General features: G+C 33.5%; 3 protein-coding genes across 5 annotated transcripts in view; 1 reads left to right on the top strand and 2 right to left on the bottom strand.

The window, feature by feature from the left end:
- Positions 1 to 100: 100 nt before the first annotated feature.
- LOC105257350 lies at positions 101 to 1,382 on the bottom strand. The gene is made up of 3 exons (XM_011267910.3): positions 1,262 to 1,382; positions 808 to 927; positions 101 to 395 (listed from the first exon to the last, which is right to left on the bottom strand). Exons 1-3 carry the CDS (start codon positions 1,320 to 1,322, stop codon positions 193 to 195), a joined length of 384 nt encoding a protein of 127 aa, XP_011266212.1. The 5' UTR covers positions 1,323 to 1,382; the 3' UTR covers positions 101 to 192.
- Positions 1,383 to 8,555: 7,173 nt separating this feature from the next.
- LOC105254392 (rRNA methyltransferase 2, mitochondrial) lies at positions 8,556 to 9,666 on the top strand. Its single transcript, XM_011263038.2, has one exon. It carries the CDS (start codon positions 8,813 to 8,815, stop codon positions 9,551 to 9,553), a length of 741 nt encoding a protein of 246 aa, XP_011261340.1. The 5' UTR covers positions 8,556 to 8,812; the 3' UTR covers positions 9,554 to 9,666.
- Positions 9,667 to 10,535: 869 nt separating this feature from the next.
- LOC105254393 overlaps positions 10,536 to 23,396 on the bottom strand; it is a 50,475-nt gene continuing 37,614 nt past the window's right edge. For all 3 annotated transcript variants that reach the window (XM_020028485.2, XM_020028486.2, XM_025408766.1), the window contains one exon: positions 10,536 to 14,928. In XM_020028485.2, coding sequence (XP_019884044.1) covers positions 12,475 to 14,814 — 2,340 coding nt within the window. In that variant the 5' untranslated portion in view covers positions 14,815 to 14,928 and the 3' untranslated portion in view covers positions 10,536 to 12,474. The remainder of the gene's footprint in view (positions 14,929 to 23,396) is intronic.

The following is a 23,396-nucleotide window of genomic DNA, read 5'->3' as shown; positions in this document are numbered from 1 at the left end:
CATATATTTATAGTACTATATATATAATATAGTACTTATGTAGTACTTATATATATAGTACTATATATATAATAAAATAATTGACACATATTATATAATAATTAGCGTAGATAAAATAAAAGAAAAATAGAGCTATTTAATGTGATATTTTTTTAATATAAGGGCGTGTTTTTTATGACGTGAGTTAAACAATTAATAAGAATTTGTAAGAACAAATCGAATCGCCCAAAACGATACGAGGCACCCTAATGCTGTCATGCTAACTGTTGCCATATTAGCATTATTACAGAGATCTTTATCACACATAATACAATTTACAGTATCTATGGTTATGATTTCAGGAACAACATTGAAGTTACAGGTGCGAATAACAATCTCAGTACCGTTGGATAATTCTGGAAAAAATTGTATTTATTATTAACAATTCTGAAATCGTTATGTAAATAATTAAAATAATTAAAATAATATTAAAATAAAATAAAGGAAATGTGTTATGAAAAAATAAGTTACATCCATAATATACATATATGTATTATCAAAGTATTATGCGCTTAATGATGAAAACAATATATTCCTAATTAATATGCAAGAAGCATATAACTTTTAAAACTATATAAAAATAATATTCTATATATAATATATTAAATAGATTATTAGAGAGCATTTTATGCATAGTTATATTCGAAATTTGTCTAAATTCCTTTCTCTTACTTTTAGAAAGAAATACCTGATGATTAAAATACCTGATGTATTAGAAATCATTATATATAATATATATTCGTTCGTCATGCATCGCTTAGTACTTACTATAATTACAAATCGCACAATTGGTTATAGTTGGACACTCTGCTACCTCTCTCAGCGATGGTTTGCTTGCACAAGTTTTACTAATTCTCGAATCGCACAGGTAACATTGCTTTGCCTCTCCTTACGATAAAAATAATAGATTTTAATAAAAATATTTTCGCATACAATTATATGTTGAATTAATGGAGTCAAGAGCAAGAAAAAATTTCCCCGATAATAGTAATTAGGAGACTTAAAAATGAGATTTTTTGATTATACGAATGTTAAAAATAATATCTTCTATTTTATTAATTTTGATATTAATTCCACAACAAATTTATGATGATTCTTAAAATTAGATTTTATAGTAGATGTATATGATGTAAAATCCTTGTAATTTGATTTGAAAAGTTTGTCATTTCTACAAAATTATCATGTTATCAAATAAATCATCAAAAATTTATGTAAAACGTACCATAATGAAGAAGAGCGAATGCGACTACGAAAATAGTGATCAAAAAAGAACGAAATTCCATTTTTAATGTGCTTTGATTTATGTCCAATCAATGACTGTCGCCATACGTTGAGAAATCTAGAATATACCTGCCTATGTTATCATCATTTTTTTCGCTACAACTGATTCGCTACAACTAATAAACGATAGATTATCGCTTGGTTTCCACCACGCCCTTATGCGATTAATACAAGAAAAAATAAATTTTCAAGAATTCACTTATTAATAGTGATACTTAGAAGAATTATATATACTTTCCATTATATAAAAATTTACATTGTTTTATTTTGTTAGCAAATAAATTTTTATATATAAAATAATATAATATAATACAATTAACATAATCTTTAAATGAAAAATGAACTATTCTATATTTGTTACATTCTTTTATATTCATAGAAAGATTTTATTAAGAATTTCTTTGAGATACAATATTTCTTGTAAAGAAATATGATATTAATTTTGCACAATATAAATAACGAAATATTTTAATTATCTTTATAACACAGCAATATTTTGTAATGATATAATTATACACACACACATACACATAAAACATATATATATATATATATATATATATATATTCATTATTTAATAATTTTATATATATAAAACTTAAAATTAAAGAAAATATCATTTGTAATGAAAACCATTTTACAATCATAACTTGAATTCTCTCCATAAATTAAAAAAAAATTTATTATATATTTAGGTATAGCTTCTTGTTATTCTGAATTATTTTATAAATATTATAATTTAAACAAAATCTATACAAAAATATCTGATATTAAATCATTTATATCATATTAAAAACTTGAAAGATACACAATTTGCGTGTGTGTACGTATATGTGTTCATTTTATTAGCAGTATTATTACATATTAGGAGTGTCCGTACAATAATTCGTAGTGTAGAATAAAATTTTACTAACTATTTATTGCTTATCGCGAGTTTGCTGCTAAAGAATCACAAAATTGTTATAATAATTCTACAACTGATAAGCTTCTGATAATAAACTTCTTTTATCAATACTTTTTATCAAATTTTGCTTTATAATATATCAATATTATATTTTGCGGAGCTATTCTGTTTTCTAAGTATTTTTTAAGCTTTATATATAAAGTTCATTAAAAAATGTAAAGTATGATATGTGATCGTGAAATTCATTAACTGACAGTATTATCCACGTAAGCGTAACTCAATTCCATTTACTGTATCCGCTAACGTTATCGTAGACGGGCGGGTCTCTTAATCATAATACATAAATAGAGAGAGCTTAAACGCGCAAAAAGACTTAATACTAAAGGTTCTTTTGGCACACGAAATAAGGATGGTTACGACAACAATTTGTACAAATGATGCGATTGAATGAAATACGAAAGCAAAACTAACAAGTTTCCAATCTTGTGAAAAGAAAAAATGCATATTCGCAATGTGAAATTTAAGGAAATGACAGCATATCATCGCAAGAGAACAAAACGCTTTAACATCAATCAAAATAATTATAATACAGAAATAAATTTGACATTTAAATATTTTTTGTGATAAGCTTAATGTAAAAATTTTTCTTTTATATAAAATTATATCTATAATCATTTTATTGTAAAATATTGCGAAACAATATTTTTTTTTAGCCTCATAATTATCCCGATGGATTTATAATATTTTATAATTTTTATAATGTGATATATTAATATATCTATATAATATTTTATATTCAATTATAGAGTTCGTTAAAATTATCTACATGATCCAATCAGAGAGAAGACTGAGAGATGTTCTGGCTTGCTTTTAGGTGATTTCTGAAAGCGATACACCCTCTATGAATATTGAAAACGTGGACATGAATTACAAACCCAATGTCCATAAATGTTCTCAGAGAGTAATATATAATGTGCACAATTTCTGATTTTGTTCCGTGCTATGTACACGAAATGGCGGTAGCACGAGTGCTGTATAACAATAAGATACTTATGTATGTAAATTGATAGTAAATAAATTATTCAATCGCGAAAAATACTGTAATATTCAGAGATGAAATAAATATTTTTCTATATCCACTGTTATATTTATATCTTGTTCTTAATTACAAAACACAAAATGCCTGGTTGGATAAAAACATTTTAATATTTCTATAAATCTTCTTAATTAACAGTAAACTGATCTGTGATATTTATGAATCATTTTTTTAATTATTTAAAAATTTAATTATTAATACATGTATAGAATTTGTCAAATCAACTCTGATTGTCAAATAATCCACTGTTTCTTGTGAAATTTTTATAATTAAGACTCGAAAAATATAAATGTTGCAAAATATTTTAAGTCTCTTCCTTTATATAAAATATAAAGAATTCAGACTCTACGAATTCATTACCTTAAAGTTAAATAAAAGTTTTTCTCACTCACCGGCACTGATGCGCAACAGCGGAGTTATCGAAGCTACGTTGTCTGTAACATACAAATATAAAATTTATTTATAATAATGTTCACAAAATACAATCAATATTTCAAAAAATTTTTATCGTTCGGAATTTTATATCCGATGTGTCGATGATCGAATCGTAATCGTTCATTACTGCGAATAAAAATCGAAACTATACATACAAACAATAGCATCCTAATGTTTACGTCGTCAAAATCGAACTGTGTAAACTAATGTTACGGACAATAATTATTATTTTAATACTTAGAGTCACAAATATATTCCATCCGCGTTATTTTATCATTCTACTTGACAATATAAATATAATTTGGATTATGAGAGAACACGAAGTAAAACTATCGAATTATGGATGCAAATAATTAGCATAACGAAAGACTTCATGAGTGATGAATAGTTTAATAAATAATCAATTAATCTTAATCAATAAATTAAAATACTTTCATAATTTAATATTCCTCGTGCAAATATTTTATATTACAGAAACGTATATTTCGGCAACGAAAGAATTATCAATAACACCGTGTTCGATCTTGATAAACAGTAGCGCGCTATTGTTAATATGTTACGTGGCTTTATTATCATTCGCACAGTGACTTCGAGTAGTGAGAGACGTTTCACGTATTATCAAATTTTTTCTTACATAGTCAACCTTAACGATATAAACAATACCGCGATAATGTTTCTGACTTACGATCATTCGCTCAGTGACTCTTGAGCAATGAAGTAGTGATGTGAGACATATCATATATTATCAAATTTTTCTCTGAACACAATTAAAAGTGTAACAAGAAACTTTTCGTGAATGAGTGTAAGTGCAACGAGGAATTCAAATGATTGCAACGAGGATTGAAGTGCCATGAGGAAAAAGCGAAGGAAGCAAAAGAAAAAAGAAGATTTTGGAAATGGATGGACCAATAAGATATGATGTAAGTCATTAATATAAATTATTTATCACATTTATTTATTATATTGTTGCGTCTTTATGTCCCGTCCGGCTGAATTCGTTACCGTTGAATTTTTTCGAAGAAGATCGTTTCCACGCGCGTTGTCAAGATATTGTTATAAACAACCACTGTCAAAGAGTCTGAGCCCAGCTCAAGACGCGCGTCTATTTGTGATTTATTTTACGATTATTCTGAATTCTTGTATGTTACTCGGTCTATTAAAATTCTTATACATCTTAAATCGCATTATTATTTACGAGTGCACGAATGTCAGCGTATACCGATTGTGTCGCGCACGTTCGATATATATCGCGATTTATAAAATGAAAATATATCTATTTAAAAGTAAAAATTAATTGCGCGCAATAATTAGTTTTAAAATCAATTATTTTGCAAAGAACATTGCTTTATATAATAGATTTTCTTTTAACTTTTATATTTTTATTTATTATTTATATTTGCGAATTTAAATTTATGCATTTATGTATTTATTATTACTTTATTACAAAATAAATTTTGTATTATATTATATATAAAATTATATATAATATAACCCTCCCATGGGGTACACCTTGTCGCGGTGGGAGGGCTTAGTACCTGGACGGTGCCTTGAAGTTTATCTTAAATTTTCCAATTTTTGATAAATCTTAAGGTGCCTGAATGGGAAGCTAAGTACCCTTTCGCATCGTCGATGCCGTCAACGTGCCGCGGACGGCAAGCGCTTCGTTAGCGCCGTGTTTTCACGTTGTAATATTCTCGCGTTGACGCGTTTTGCGAAACCGGGAGTGTCGTACAAAGTATATATATATTAAATATATACATCGCGCGACCAAATTTTTAATCGCATCGAAATAGTGCGGGAGTGCCGTTTAGTATCGCGCGTAAAATAACGAAAATAGCGACATAAAAATATCGCTCGCGAGTGCGGGAGTGTCGTCAAAAGTTCGCGCGCCAACAACATGAGAGGAGGAGGAGGCCTGGGACAGGCATCTTGCATCGGCGGAGCAACCTGATGGTGAATATTTGTTATTTATATATTAATTGGTATAAATTGTACGGATAATAATTCGGTCTTATTATTTAAATGAATTAAAGAGAATAGAGAAAAAGATTTTTATAAAAGTCATATAAAACTTTCTATTTAAAGAACCGTCTCACAAATTTATAAAATTTTTCCACACGTGTTTATCTCTGCTTATTATTTTACACATCGGATATAAAATTTCGAAGGATAAACATTTTTTGAAATATTAATTGCATTTTCCGAACATTATTATAAATGAATTTTATATTTGTATGTTATAGACAACGTAGCTTCGATAACTCCGCTGTTGCGCATCAGTGCCGGTGAGTGAGAAAAACTTTTATTTAACTTTAAGATAACGGATTCGTAGACATTGTAGATATAGATGTAGATTGTAGATTTTAGTAAATCCGTTGCCTTAAAATGGATGAGCTAGGATAGATTAAATTAAATAACTATTAATAAATTCTTTCGAAATGCTTTGTATCTATTGCGAAAATGTATTGAAGTATTAAATAAAAAAAAAGAATCAAGAAAAGAAATTTTTTTTGTAAAGATTTTGTCTAATTTATGAAATAAAGAGCATTAATAATTTTATCAATTTTATCAATTTTTTATGCTACTTTATTTTTATAACGCGCACTTCTTTTATTCTAATTTCTTATAGCTCATCCATCATAGAATTTGTTTGTAGATATTGTTTTTAAACTTTATTTTAACTTAATATAAATGATTAATTAACTAAATAATTTGTAATATAATAAAAGTTATAATTTGAATAATTTATTTACTATCAATTTACATACATAAGTATCTTATTGTTATACAACACTCGTGTTACCGGCATTTCGTGCACATAGTACGGAACAAAACCAGAAATTGTGCACATTATATATTACCCTCTGAGAACATTTATGGACATTGGCTTTGTAGTTCATGTCCACGTTTTCAATGTCGGTAGAGGGTGTATCGCTTTCAGAAATCACCTAAAAGCAAGCCAGAACATCTCTCAGTCTTCTCTCTGATTGGATCTGTTTTTCATGTAGATAATTTTAAAGGTGCAATTTCATTGACGCTAGAAACCAGCAGCAAATTAAAATCACTAGACTTTCTCTAGATATGGCGTCAATAAAATAAAGTTCAAACAGTTTCAACTTTTTCAGTGTGTAAAGCGGCCTTTTCATTGACGCTACTTTTTAGCGTCAATAAAATTACCTTAATAGTTGGCAGCCCTACGAGATAGGCTGTGCTGCGCGTATATAAAATAAATTTGAAATCGCTTCTAGCCTAACCATCTTCACGCGATCGACTTTATTTGAATTGCACGGCATCGCATCGAATTATGATGCGACGCCGATTTGTTCGAACGTAATTCGGGACATCGCGATGCTGTATAAGCGTCGAATGAGCACGAATTGTCACGCAAATATGATAAATCACATCTACTCACCGTTCACCGGCTGTTCCACAGGCCGCTCCACTCGCTCGCCTCGGGACGTCCCATTCCGATCTTGATGCACACGATATCATCAACGCGAACGCGCGACACTTTATTCGGCACTCCCGATATTCGCTCGCATCCGATAATCATCATCAAGGGCGCAAATAACGCGACGCGACTTCGCTCCATCTTCGCGATCGCGCTATCACTGAATTGTCGAAAACGGCTGTCGCGCACTTTCACTGACATATTATGAAAGTCGCGCGATCATCCTTGGACACTTTCGACGCTCTTTCACTCGCGATATTCGTTTAAAAACAGTTAAAAGACGCGAAAAATGCGGACGTTCGACGATCCGTGTAACTGCGTATGACTCCGACTCACGTATGACGCGTATGACGTAGCAATGACGCGTATGACGTAGCAGTCACGCGCTAACATGGCGGCCGAACCAGTGCGCATTCGTTTCTGCGCATTGGTTCGGCCGCCATGTTAGCGCGTGACTGCTACGTCATACGCGTCATACGTGAATCGGAGTCATACGCAGTTACACGGATCGTCGTACGTCCGCATTTTTCGCGTCTTTTAACCGTTTTTAAACGAATATCGCGAGTGAAAGAGCGTCGAAAGTGTCCAAGGATGATCGCGCGACTTTCATAATATGTCGGTGAAAGTGCGCGACAGCTATTTTTCACAGTTCAGTGATAGCGCGATCGCGAAGATGGAGCGAAGTCGCGTCGCGTTATTTGCGCCCTTGATGATGATTATCGGATGCGAGCAAATATCGGGAGTGCCGAATAAAGTGTCGCGCCTTCGCGTTGATGATATCGTGTGCATCAAGATCGAAATGGGACGTCCCGAGACGAGCGAGTGGAGCGGCCTGTGGAACAGCCGGTGAACGGTGAGTAGATGTGATTTATCATATTTGCGTGACAATTCGTGCTCATTCGACGCTTATACAGCATCGCGATGTCCCGAATTACGTTCGAACAAATCGGCGCCGCATCATAATTCGATGCCGTGCAATTCAAATAAAGTCGAAGTGGTTAGGCTAGAAGCGATTTCAAATTTATTTTATATACGCGCAGTGCTGCACAGCCTATCTCGTAGGGCTGCCAACTGTTAAGGTGCAATTTCATTGACGCTAAAAAGTAGCGTCAATGAAAAGGCCGCTTAACGAACTCTGATTACAGATATCTATAATATAACTAGATCGCTAACTCCCATTGGTCGCATTCACTGGACTCTATGATTGAGCATTACTAGATTTTCCGATGTAATTCGACGCTGATTGGTCGAACCTGAAAATAGAAACCAATCATGTTCGCTTGCTATTTTTAGCAAGTTGAGTCCATTGAATGCGGCCATTGATCAGCTGTGATCAGCTGATAGTTGAAAATGCGGTGCACTTACTCAATGGTCGCGTACAGAGTTGTTGTTTATTACACGCGCACATCTTTATTCTTCAATTAATTAATTAATTCCCTCTTGTGTATATACGAGTGATATATATTGGTATATTCGTCAAGAATATACGATGCATGGAATTACTAGAGGATAAATAATTCACAAGGAACATCGATATCAAGCACGTTTACTAAATGACGACTTTGTTAGGTTAGACTAGACGTATTTGTATACTGGATAAACCGAGATGAATTGTTTCTGTAAAATTGTTTCGCAAACGAGAAGCGTGTACACTAATTGCATGCTATTGAAAGAGACTCCGCGGAATTTGAAGGGCAAGAAACACAGTTCGCAGCTATGGTTAATGAGGCAAATACGTGATCCTTATGTGGAGAAGGCGAAACAGGAAAATTACAGATGCAGAAGCGCGTTCAAGCTACTGCAAATCAACGAGAAATACAAAATTTTCTGTCCGGGTCTGACTGTCATTGATTGCGGAGCAGCACCTGGTAGCTGGACGCAAGTCGCCACCAATTTAACTAATTCACACGCCAAAAGTCAAGGTCCCATTGGCAAGGTATACGCTATTGATAAACTGCCATTTTTTCCTGTGGAAGGTGCGACCGTCTTGGGAAATATGGATTTTACAATCACCAAGACGCAGGAGACTCTGCTTGCATTATTGCAAGGTAAAAAGGCCGATGTCGTCTTATCCGACATGGCTCCAAATGCATCTGGCATAAGAGCGATAGATCACGATAATATAATATTATTAGCGTACGCGGCTTTGAAATTTGCACTGCAAATCACTAAGATACACGGTACGCTCGTTATAAAAGTTTGGGATGGCGGCAAGTCGCAAGAGTTGGAGCAGAATTTATTGAGATTTTACAATAACGTTAAGATAGTCAAGCCTGACGCGACAAGAGACGAGTCGACGGAAAAATTCTTTTTGGCCAGAGGATTTAAGGGCCTGAAGACGAGCTGATCCAATTAAAGTCGACATACATATTAATTTTTTATTATAAGATACGACGAAGATATGCGTGTGAGGACAGGTTGTACAAATAACAGAGCACAATAATTTTGGTATCATACGAATATCGTATGCATTTTTTTTTTACAACTCCTTTCACTTTGTTATCTAACAGGCGGCCTTGCACAACATGACAAATGCAATATACATCGATAGTGTACGCTATAAATAATACAATACAGTTACACAATGAATACGCATCGGGACGTTGTTGTTAACACTTATATTATATATGCTAAGTATATACATTTCTCAATAATAAAACTAATATGTACATGAATCGACATCTAATAATACGAGAGACATTACACACCACATTGAAACGCATTGTAGACTTACTGGCCGCATAATGTCAAGTATTATAAAAACTATTCGCTTTCGCAGCGAAACACGCGCTAAAGTAACGAAAGCTAATTCGAAATGTTTGGTGACAGTGGGTCTCGATAACTCCTGCTATAATAAAGATTACAACTTTCTAATTGCGACATTATATACGCAACAAGTCATAATCGAAAAGTGAAACGATCTGACAAATTTCGATACAATAGGATTTAGTGAATATTATTCGAAGAAAATAAGCTCGGAAAGTTATTTAATTAACGTAATTATTTAATCAATAATATATATTCGCTATTTTTTTATTTTAGAGAAAAGATATAGGAAGCTAAAATAATTCCAGGAATATATTAATAACATATATATACATATTATTTTATTATATGTATATGTATATTATTTATAAAGTAAAATGTGTTTATTAAAAAAATTAATTTGTAATTAACACTAAGAAATTGAATTTTTTTAATATGTAGCTACACTATTTTGTTCGAATAATTCACCGATATCGATCTAAATAATTACTTTGCGTATTAATGCTTTTTTTCCTTTCTCTCTCTTTCAATCCTCTCAAGTATCATTACCATATAATACTGTCTAGACAAATAAAAGTTTTATTAAGCGTTCTTGCTTATTGTAAGCTGGAAGCGTTTATTATAGCGGGTTGTCGATAACGTTTCCATCGAAGCGCATGTGTGAATATACAAAAGACAAAGCAAATATACGATAAAATTGATCGAAACTTATCAACTCGAAAAATTTCGATCATTCTTCGAATTATCGATGTGAAAGAACGATTGTTTCAGGTCACATCGAAAACACTTACACTACGTTGCCGGCTACAATGTAGGTGTAATTCATCGATTGATCTGCGATATAAAATAATCTAAGACATCGAATAACACGCTCGCTCATTAGGCGAATTATAAAATCGACTCGCTTAAAAATCTGTCAAAATCGAGAAGCGACTTACGTCTCCTTCTCCGAAAATTCTTACAACGACGTGCTCTATAATATTACTCCGTTACTATGCGATTCTCAAGATTTCATACGACCGGAAATCTCGATTTTTTTTTCCTACTCTATAATAATAACCCTAAAGATCAGTCTGCTTCGATAACACCTCCATTAATAGATTAGCTCGACATATCGCTCGTGAACTCGTTAAACGCCGCTTATATATCGTTATCTCGAAAGTAGTATTAGCGTTCTGACAAGCCCAATAACGATCCATCCGTTATACAGAGAATAAAAATTCAGCAATATTTCGCATGAATTAATAACTCCTTTCAACGCTATTTATTAGCAATATATTTCACACTACAAATTTATTATTTCACACTTTTATCGCATATTTAATATTAAATATCATGTATGTTTTTAATCGGTGTATTCTTCATGTAAGTAATATGGAATTTTTCCTAATAAGTAATAACGGAGTTAATAATGTGAAATCAGCGCAAGTAAAATTTTATTAAAAATCAATGGTTACATATATAAGTTCATTAAAGTTAACATAGTTAAGAAATATAAAATATATGAGTTCAGAATATCGCACGTGTAAAATCAAATATGCAACGAAAATGTGGATCGTTATGAATTTTTATAATTGATAAAATCGAAAAAATATCACTAAAAAAATTTAAAAACGATCTCAATCTTACATTTCTCTGCTAGTCTATTTTAGCGCATTCTAAGACCTTATCTATGTTTCGCTTGCTTGTTTCATAAATATTAGCTTAGTCAATGAGATTCGATGTAAAGTTTCAACGATTTGATTTCCTTATTCGACGTATAGCACAGCAGTATATTTTTTTTCGCAATTCAACATTTCACCATCGCTAAATGCAACGAGTTCGCAAAGAATATCCGATGCTTACAACTCATCATGCATTTGTCTAAATGCAAGATGCGGTTGAAAATTTCCATAAAAAGTTCATTATTATGGCGAAAATTCTGACATCAGTATTATGCAAATCTCTTACACTAACATATTTCTTTTTCTATTAAATTTTGTTATCGATAACAAAACGTAACTATCAAATTGCATTCTTTATATGTTGGAAGCGATTTGGTTGCAGTATAGCTATGGGTTTCTATGGAAAAAAAATCTTTCCAGATTCGAACTTAATGATCAATATGACTCGTGACATATTTGTTTAGTACGTTTTTTACTAAATATTTTCGCTATTATGAGTTCAGCTCGATTGTTTTTTTTTTCACACGAGAGCCTGGAAGACACCTAGATCACTCCTTTTGAGATCGTCAAACTTTAAACGGCTCGCAGCATTCGCAACTCAAAATATCAGACACGATTTACGGAGCATTTATTGTGACATTACAGAATAAAATATTTTCAATCGATGATCCTTCTCGTCAATCCCGTTTCTTTTTTTCGAAGCTTCTTTTTCTCGTGCTGCAGCGATCTAAATGTCGCGACTTCGTGCGATTTTGGAATACTTCTGGCGAATTCACTTGGCACAGTTCCAAATACGGTTTACTAGATACTTTTTTTAAGGAAAATAATATAAGGATAATTAGTCGTCGATTGGCAGTCTTGTCTTCGGCGTGAACACCCTGTTGACGTTCTCGGACGATATTTCTGGCGTGAAGAATCTCGCCCGACTTCGCAATCGCGATATCCGGTGGAGTCGGCGGCGTAGCTCCTGAGTATCTTCGGTCGCTTCATCATCCGGAACCTGATCTCCGCGATGAACGCCAGGGTCCCTGACCAGCGGCATGTTGTTCCAGAAGTGAAACAAATCCGGTCTCTGCTTCTGCCTCTCGCTCGTCGGGACGTGATCGGTTTGCAGTCGCTCCGGCTTCCAGCTCGGCAAATAGTAGACCGGTTTCTGGCGAACGGGGACGCTACTCTTGGTGCTGGTGCCATCGTGAGCATCAACGTCGTCTATGGGCTGCTTGTGACCTAGGCTGTGTATGCTGTTGGCCTCGCTGGACGGGAATCTCACGTAATCATCCTGCCGCGGTTTGTTCACGTGGTCGGGAAACCTTACATAGTTCTCGGGCGAGCCGAGGTTTATCGTGGTTCGTTTGAAATCGTTAGTGGGAACAGTTAGAAAATCTTTGGAGTTTCCTTGCAGCGTGCTCTCTTTGACGGTTGATTGTTCCTTATCGGTCATACGGGTTTCTGTTATCGCGTCTTCCTCCGGAAAATGGTACAAAAGCGACTCTATCGAAGGCAGGACAACTTTGTCGTTCTTCTTATCTTCGAGCTTCGTCAAATGTTCGGTTCGTTTGCGTCCGGGCAGACTGGTAAACATCGTGTCGCGCGCTTCATGAGAAAATACGACCTCTGGTTCGGTGTTGGACCGGGGAGGATTCTTGCTGAACGATTCCTTGTGATCGTCATCGCTGATCTTAATCTTTCGAATCACATCCGGGGACGTGGGAGTAGTTTGTAGCTTCTCGGTGTTTACGTCCAAGAGAGTCGTCTCCAAAATGAGATCGCCGTCGATACTGACCTCACTGGAAACATTGCTGCCCGCCTCGTCCTTGTCCTCCGTAGGCATTAAAGTGGAATCATTAAAGTGGATCACGATCTGATCGCGCGCCTCAAGTGTCTTCTTCTGATCCGCGGTTTGGTTCTGCTGCTGATCATGATGCAGTCGCTCGATGTTTCGTGTGGGAATCGTCATGCCAGCTTCTCCGTGTCTTAGGATCTCCTCCAGATCCTCCTCGTCGGGTATATCCGTGCTGTATTCTGCATCTTCCTCCTCATAGACGTCATAGACGAAGTCCGTGAACGTCTCGTTAGTTACAATTGATGGACGTATTAACTTATCCGCTGAAGTAAGCGCGGAGTCTGGCACACTGGCAGCAATGACCTCCTTTGCGGTCTCGTTCGACGTGACGTTAGATATCTGCGCGATCGCGTGGCTGGTTTCGTTCGGTGTTATTGGCAGATCATTCGCCACGCTTGGCAATTTTGTAGATGGGTTCAGCAAGATCAGCGTGGACGACGTTTCAGTCAAGTTTTCCGGTTTTTCGGTTGTCGGATTATTTTTCATAACATCGCTCGTATTGAGCCTTTTCGAGGCGTTGAATGAAATTTTCGGATCTATCGGGATCTTGTAATCCACCACCTCGGAGAAACTAGTGTCGTTCGTCTTTTCGACGAGATCCGTTACCGGAACCACTGTGTCAACCTTCTGATGAATTTCGCTAACATCGTCGATACTGGAATTTCCAGTAAGAAACGTCGTCTCCTCCTCGTCTAACATCGTATCATTCTTCATCTCGTATTTACTCGCTGTTGCGATCTCGTGCGGTCTCGTCTTCTCTTCGTTATTCGGGGGAGTCTCATTGCGAGGTGACACGACCGGATCGTCCATCGGGAATGTCTTCTCGGGTTCGATATTCGATGAAGATTTAGGATTAGAGGGGATTAGAGGGATATTAAGTTGTAATGGACCTGTCGACTTTTTTTGCTCACTGTTGTTCGCAGCTTCCATCGCGTACTTGGCGTTCAGCCGTTGTAAAAGGAAGTTATGTTGCGCGTTCTCGTTAATGCGGACACTCTTCACGCACCTGCCCATGCTATCCGCGTGATAATTCTCAGGGCAGGCGGGCAATGCGGGCGGTGCGATGAACACGCTTTTGGGTGTTATCCTTCGTAGAAAAGTGGCGGAGTCCATTCCATGTTGAAAGTCATTTTGCGCGTCCACCATGATCCACGCTTGCCAGGTGAAGTCGTCGAGGGAACCAATGTCCTCTGATTTCCTTTTGGCGGTGGGCGCCGACGACGACGATTCATGTACATTAAGGGGTGTCAATTCGCTGTTGCAGATCAATCCGAGAAAAGTCACGAAGATAAGAGACATTCTCCATCGAGAATGCCTTCGCCGTTGATTCAACATCTTCCTCGTGTTCTCGGTGAAGCTTCTTCAAAGAGTGTTTGAGATATTCTCAGAGCTGCTCTATGTATGTTCCTTTGCTTGTCACCTATTCTTCTTTGGAAGCATCGGATGAATCTGCCAACAGATAGAAAGGATGATATTAATTATTATCTGTATATGTAAGTGGGATTTAAGGGGTCGGGCGGAGAAATTAGCGATACGTTTACGTAACGTGACGATGAATTAACTTGAACCGCTAGGGCTTTCACTTAAGTAGCCACTCATCTCCTAGGGAACAATATTAACCCAGTTTCTAATCTTAATAGATGCCACTTAGTTGATGCGTATACCGGACGCAACGTTCCCCGAGGTAATTTAGGACTGGGAGTTTCCTCAGGAGTTTCTCAGAATGTTGCGCATCTGCTTTGAGCGCGTCTCTGAAGTGTCTCTAGAAATATTTCTATCGGTCCGCAAGTCGCATAAATTGACAAATTAGAGCGAATTAAGACAGCGTATCGCGTTTATTACAAAGAATAATGTATAAATATTTATTACAAAAAAGAGAGAAAAAAAAATCGATGCAAAGAGTGTTGAAATAATTTTTCAAACGATTCCAAACAAATCATAATTATAATGATACATCTAAAAAATAATAGTTCATTATTTTTATGAAGTAAAAGTTGCGTATCCTCTTAGGAGCACATAAGAAATCTGGGGATATATTTCTACGTGTTAAATTTGGTGATACACATATGTATGCCACAAGTCAATTGCCGGCTTTATTAATTTAGTCAACCGCCCACGAATGTCACATATTAATGAAAAGCGATTTTTGAACGCGAAGCAATTTTTTCGAAGGATTATATCATGTTTCTAAGAAATCTATCTCCAACTAAAAATTTTGCATAAAAAGCATTTGAAATAGAAAAATGTTTATTGATTTCTGAAATTATATTTATTACTATTTTATATCAGTAAAGGAAAAAAATATAATCATATTAATTTGCATGATGATATTTCTTTCTATATGATTAATAAATCTATAAATATAACTTCAGAATACAGGATTCACCAATTATTCCTATTTGTCAATTATATTTATATTATATCTTTCTTTTGAATCGAGACTCTTGCATCTAAAAAAAATATACTAAATATACTAAAGGTACTAAAGAAAAATTGGTTGCATACAGATTGCATTGTTTCTCGAAAAATAGAATATGTTTTAGCTCGTTACTAAGGATATACCGTTTCGCATATATCCTTAAAAGGCGCGTTGCAAAGTGCGTGCTTCATATGCGTATGCGACTGAATAATATGTTTGCGTGTGTGTGTATGCACAGCGAGGAAAAGTGAATGCACGCCGATCTGTTTTTACCGTTACGCAGGCACGGGATTATGTCTGCTTCGTGAATAAGACGTACAAATATGAGAATCAACTTCCCGATCGTTTATGTGTCGTCGCCTCGTAGAATATATGGGGCCTCTTAAAGGGTTCTTTTGCTTTCTATTTTCAGTAGCAATAACAGCAAAAGCAACAGCGGTAGTTACTTTACGATGTTCCGAGCAAAAGAAGCTGGGAAATATATTGTATATCTCAGTTTATGCCATTAATTTTTATCGGGAACTATTTTAAGACAAATTTGTGTGATTGTTTTTTAAAGAAAAAAAATTAATATTTTTAATTAATAATTATCATGTTATGATGATTGTCTCGGCGCCTGTCAATCAAACAAACGATGTCGCATAAATTTTTGCTGCAAACAGAAATAACTTCATAAAATTTTTTTATGATTCATATTTTTTAATGAAAATCTCATATTTTCTATAAAATTTATATCAGACAGAACAATGTCATGTTATGTTGAATCTTATTTCTTCAAAAAAATTTTTTTTAGTTATTTCATGTTTAATTAGAATGAATATATATATCAAGGCTTCCTTGATTTTTTACAATTACGACAATGCCAATTAATGACATTTGATATGCGCAATTTATTTCCTGTTTATGTTATTAAATAATTCGATTAACGACATAAAAAATTATATGTTTTAATAATTTTTTACAATTAAATTCTTTAAACGCTTAATAAAAGCGCGTATAATGTTTTAATTAATCTTAAATTGATTTTACTTTCGTCGTAATTCGAGTGTCACGTAAGTCTCATATATTTAACATGAAAAATTAATAGTTATAACATGTAATCGAATTTTGGATAGAAAAAATCTAGTATTTTAAATTCAAAATATGTTTCAATGTGCGAGTGCAAAATTTACATAATACATTATAGATTTATTTATAAATTTATTTATAAATTAATATGTATCATAACAAATTTATATAATAAATTACAGATTTATTATAGATTAATATATGTGTATCAATATGTGTGTGTATATATATGTATATAAAACTGTTTCTTAATAGACAAAAAATCAAAGAATTTCTTTTTATACTTCTCTATTTATAATTGATTCATAAATACATACAAATACGAGAATCGTAATTGATTGTATTAACATTCTTGCATAAAATTATATATAGTTCACATATAGATACATGAATATAGTATATTTAGATTAACTATATATATTTCTATTCACTTTAATTAACCAAAAAATATAAATTTGTGTTATATTCAATGTATAAATATCGGAAAATTATTTACTTTTCGTATTGGTGATTTGACTTTTTTTAAATAATATAAACAAATTAACACACGCGAGTAACAAAAAGGCTATAGAAGTTTAAATAATGTTAAACATCATTATGAAAAACGTTATAGAAATATATTTTTCAAATTAGTTCTTAACAAGATAAACGATTGCATTTAATCTAGGCTAATTTCTCTCTCTATCCAAAGAAATACTCATAAATTTTTTCTCTATATCCTTTCTCTATATCCTAAATTATCTTAGGATATATTTATAAATTATTCACTTCCGGAAGGAAAAGAAATTCGTTATTCTACAAATTTATTCCGAAAGCGACTTAAATCTAGTGCTGACATTTGAAGGATTAGACAAAATGCAGATACAAATTAACGCGATGCCGATCAACATGAACTGATTTTTTTCTTCTTTCCTTCTTCAACTCAAACCGATTAATTTATAAACGTGTATTCCGATGCAGATTGTAAAATATAGCTTCCTGCGAGCACAAGTCCGTTAACATTCCAAAAAAGTTCAACGTGTCCCGCGGCTGCTGAAATTGATGCTATGAATAAAACGACGTGTAATGACCGGGGAGATTGAATATCTTTCGCGCGCGCGATCATATTTATCAGCCTTTCCAATCAACGAAAGTCGATGCGTTAACATCGAGGTAAATGTCAGGCCGCGACAGGAAGCGCCGTCGTCTGGCTTTTCCCGTTTTTATACGAGTACGTTTTATATCTCGCCGCTGCCACTCGCGCAATAATTTCGCCTGGCGATGGGAAATGCGATTTTCCACGATATTGACAATCTCAGTTGAATTAACGCCCGGTCCCGGTGATCGTCGATATCGGTGATACGTTGGAGTAGAGCAGCGCGGATTGTGAATACTTGGGATATGAAACATCGATAATCGTTATCGCGAGAGGAGAAAGGACTGTGTATGATTTATGCGAGAGCTATAACTATATAAGTATATATCTACGTGTCTCTTGAGATCGTCGTTGCGATATCGGGACGATCCTTCCTTCGGAATGACCCTATCTCAACACGCAGTGTAAGCACGTGGAAGTGTCTCTATTAAGAGCTGTTAAGGGCGTAAGGGCGCTCGATTAATGTTCACAGTTCCGATCGCGGTAAGATCGCTAAACTAGGATACTTATCCTTTATAGCCTATTTCAGCTATAATTGTTAAATTGGTTATTCAATGTATTCCATGCCAATAAAAGGCATCATAACTCGTTCCCTGCGCCGTGTATGAATATATTAATATGCACAGGATGCATAGTGTTTTTGCAAAATTATTTACAAACTTGAAGAATTGAAATAGAAGATTCAGAAAATAAAAATAAGTAAAATTATTAAAAATATTGGACTCAAAAATATTAAAATTAAACGAATCAATTTTATGGCAATGCGAGTCAAGTGTCGAAAATAATGAAACACGGAATCATTCATTGTTAATATAATTTTAGACGACACGCTTTTAATATAATTGATTCCGATAATCCCTTTGTTATTTATTCAATCATCAAACTTGCACTGAAAATGGCTCAAAAATAGGGTCCAAACATTCGCAAATTTTTTACATTTGTATTTATTGATTTAGACTTATTTGTTTCGTATAATAAATGTGTTATAAGATCGACACTTGACTCGCATTGCCTTTAAAACTGATTCGTTTAATTTTAAAAATAAATAAGTTAATAAAATAAATATAAAAACATAAAATATTGTTTGGAAAAATTTGCCTAAAACTTCTCTTTTTTAAATTTAGTCCTTTTTTATGGTAAGAAAGAAACATGTTTGAGTTGTAGGAAAAAAGAGGAAACAAATATGCTAAATGTTTCCAATGTCGCGAGAATCAAAGAGCTAAGCGAATAAAATTCAAGCTTATTCGCAAAACAAAACGTGCAATGCGCGTATCCGAAAAAGAAAATAAGTAAGTGAAAATATATCACATTTAACACACATTATGTGACGCAAAGAAACGGTACTAATCCAGCTATAAATCGAGAAATTCGGACAGAGCGAGATATAAATATAGTTTAAATTTTTCACTACTTGCCTGATTGGATATGTTCATTGCTCGAGGTCATCGAAAGGGAGTTAACGTTCATGACACTTTATCGTTTCAAACTCGTTATTTTTCAAAAATATGTGTTCCTATAAAGACTATATAATACGAGTATAATGTCTGACTACCGCTCTCACCACTAGCAAGACATCAAATGCCGAGGTGTTTGAGAATTAGATCCGATTATTCTTCGTCGCCAGTCATTTTGACATTTTTTCTCGGTGATTCTTTTCTTATCAAGATGATTGCTTCATCGACTATAGTGCTAATGGGAAATTAATGAGGCTTTATCAATTATTTGAGAAAATATGAATGGAGAAATTATACAGAATGATAGATAAAAATGTAGAGAAAGTGAAATGTACACACATACATTCAAATATAATTATATAATTTATATATAAAATTAATAAGAAAATAGAAATTGTGGGAAAGAAATTGTGTCATCTAATTAAATTAAAATATAATACACACATTATTTCTCTCGTAAAAGTTAATTATTTAGAATCTCGTTTCATATGTTTTAGATGTACCGATTCTCTTAAAGTGATTTAACAAGTGACTTAACACGCGTGCATTGTACGTTGACATCCTTTGATGTCCTGAATACGTTTTTCGCGCAAAGCGTTTTCGCTATTCAAATGTGCACCGTAATAAAAATATCGATGGCTACTCGGCTTCGACGAAAAAGTTTTCATTAAACGTATTTTATAGAGTCGGGACACACGAGCGATGTATGTAGTTCGCCAACGATTATCCATTCGTTTCAACGAACACTTAAAGGAAACGTTTCATTGATAGCCAATGGCGAGAGTATTTCCTACGCGATTCGTTATCCGCGTTTGTCAATGAACAGCAACTTTGATTGCTCATGTACCAACGCTCATGAACGAGCGTTCCTGTATCGGAAGCTTTCTCCGATAAGATTGTCATTTTCGACGAAAAAGGTAGGATGGTGAGTCATAGAGAGGAATGTTCGGAAAATCCGTTAATTAACGCCTCAGCGTTTATTAGGGGATTATAATTAAGCGATAACGCGCGCCCGTTAAGCTTGATTTCCTAGAAATTAATTACAATGTGACGTTCCATCTGACAAACAAGATTATTCGCGGGAAGAGAATTGATTTAATTATCCAACATTTATGAATTCTATTGTCTTTTAAATTTTTTCATTTAAATCGTGGACATTCAAGATTGATTAAATCAAAGAAGATTAATTAAGGGCCATTTAATCGCGACAATGTTTACATATTTTTCTAATATAAAAGTTTATATTTAAATCTTTAAGATTTGTTTTTTATTTTCACACAATTATTGTAATTTTATTTAGCAAGAACTGCTCTAACTTAATTGTTTTTATTATTTATTGATAATTTTTATAGAAAAGTTTATATAATATTTTTTAATTGCAATAGATACATAGAGTTTTTTTAAATATAAACTTTTAGATTTAATAGATTTAATAGAAAATTAACTAACAACAAAATCTAGAAATATACCGCGTGGAAAATTAATGATAAAATGATACATCATTAAAAATTTTTCGCAATATGTTTCCTTATGTAATTACATTGCCAATTACTGATATGATTGTCGGACTTTTCTCTAATTTGCAGAAACGTTTGTTGTTCTGAGGAATCTGGACACAGCTGGCAGAATAACTATTAACCTTTCGCGATCCGAGATAGTGTTGAGAAATAGGTCGATATCAAACATTCTACAATTATTATTTGAATATCAATTTGTATTAACCAATATGATCAATATTTTTTCTCTATTATAATATTTTACATAAAAAACTACTTTATATAAAGATAAAATTCTTTATATAAATAAAGAAAGTGTCTACGAGTTATAATCACTTATTGTTTTAAGCGTTCAAAAAATCTACATAGAGTAAAGATACGTAAAAAAATAAATATATAAATATATAATAAATAATATATATAATATATATAATACATATATAATAAATATACATGCGTAAATATTAAACTTTTTTTTGGATTACACTTCAAGAATTGATTTTTCGCAAATCAATCTTTAATGTTAAAATAATTTCCGGAAATATAAAAAGATTAAATTGCTAAAAATTAAAACTTAAAATAAAATTAATATCTTTATCTTTAAAAATTTTAAGAATGTATCAAGATTCACAGTTATATATTAATCAATAACAACATTTTTTGTAAAATTAAGCAGAGAAAGAAAATCTTTAGAGCTTGTAGCAAATTGAAAACATACAATTTGACGAAGAAAGAGATATATTGAAAGATATTAATCTTCAAACGAGAACCAGATGTTTGGCCGACTTTATTCATATGTACATATATTTCATCGAGAAAAAGAGAAAGAGACAAAGCTTCTACGTTTTCTTAATATGGTTTATTTATTATATATCTCGTGATGCAATCGCTCAAAGAAAACTGCATAAACGCATCGTGGAATCTAAATGTATTTCGCATTTAAATGTATTTCGTATTCGAGTTACTCGAAGTAAATCGCGATCGTATCAAATGATATATACGCATGAGAATAATTAAGAGACCATCATACGTTGTTTATTATGGCGCGATGCTCTCGTTTTTTCTCTGAATTATTAGCAGAATGCAGGCATTGATTTTTAACGCAAATGCGTTGCATGTAATTAATACAACGCAGCTATGATAATATTATCCGGGAAAATTAACGGTACACTTCCGCTGATCCGTTTAATTTAATTACAAATTGATAACAAATCAACACATCCATGAATAAAAGATTATTTTGAGTCTAACGCAATGATCGATGCATAGAATATTTTAATATTATTAATATGACAGATGAAATTATAAAACCTCGACAGAAGATCAAATCGATAAGCAGATCATTCAGAAAGAAGAAAGCTTCCATTTCTAATTAAGACTATTTTTTACAATATTAAAGTTTATTCCCTCTATCTCAAAATCGCCTCATCTCATTAAATTAATATATATATATATATATATATATATATATATATATATATGTGTTAAATTCGAATTGTTTTATTTTTTTTGTTCACGAATTAAGTCAAACCCCATTGGAAAATATGCAACCGAAAGAAAAGGCGGTAATCTTGGATCACCCTGTAGAAAATCATGAAGAGTAGAGATTTATCCCGAGAGATACTATTCTCGGTCGGTTAAAATGGCCTCGAGATGACCAATGGTGATCGCGTCTTCTTCGACTTTCGTCGCTTCTGAATTCTCTCGCAAATACTCTCTTGCTCGAATCTGCGATGATTCACTGCGAGTTGACCTCTCCCTAAATAACGCGGCGCTAACAGTGCGAATTCAATATAATACGAAGTAAAATAAATCCTCGCGCTCGGGTTATCCCGAGATAATCAAAATCTGTACATGTTTTAAAGCTATTTAGCGGACAATAAATATCGTGCAAACAATTCTTTTTAGAAGCGGACATCTTTATTTCTAAAGCGAAAATTCGGGGAAGAATTTTGCGAACGTTTCCATAATTTATTATGCATTAATTCAATTGTAATTAAGAATAATCGAAGATGTGCGTGATAAACAGGTGTGCAAGAGAGAAAATATTGAGATCGAGCTCTACGATCGTCGACTACGCGATAAATAAATCTTTGTTGCTAGCAAAGACCACAAATCTGTACACGTGGACGAACATAATACGGTGCAGCTAGAATGTGAGAGTAGAAGCCTTTCGAAACTACGGCTCTAAGCGCATTCCTCAGGATTGTAATCTCGCAGTTTCTCGGGTGATTAGTAAATCTGCTTCTCTCTCGGTTTCTCTCCAACGAGATTCCGCTCTATTGACAACCAGTGACCGTATTTCGAAATAAAGTGGCCAAATATTTTTTACTGATGCATACTGA

Source organism: Camponotus floridanus, unplaced genomic scaffold, assembly GCF_003227725.1.
Source record: "Camponotus floridanus strain SB8 unplaced genomic scaffold, Cflo_v7.5 scaffold23, whole genome shotgun sequence".
Lineage (NCBI taxonomy): Eukaryota > Metazoa > Arthropoda > Insecta > Hymenoptera > Formicidae > Camponotus > Camponotus floridanus.
Note: the sequence above shows the minus strand (reverse complement) of the source record. Positions and strands in the feature narration are given on the sequence as shown.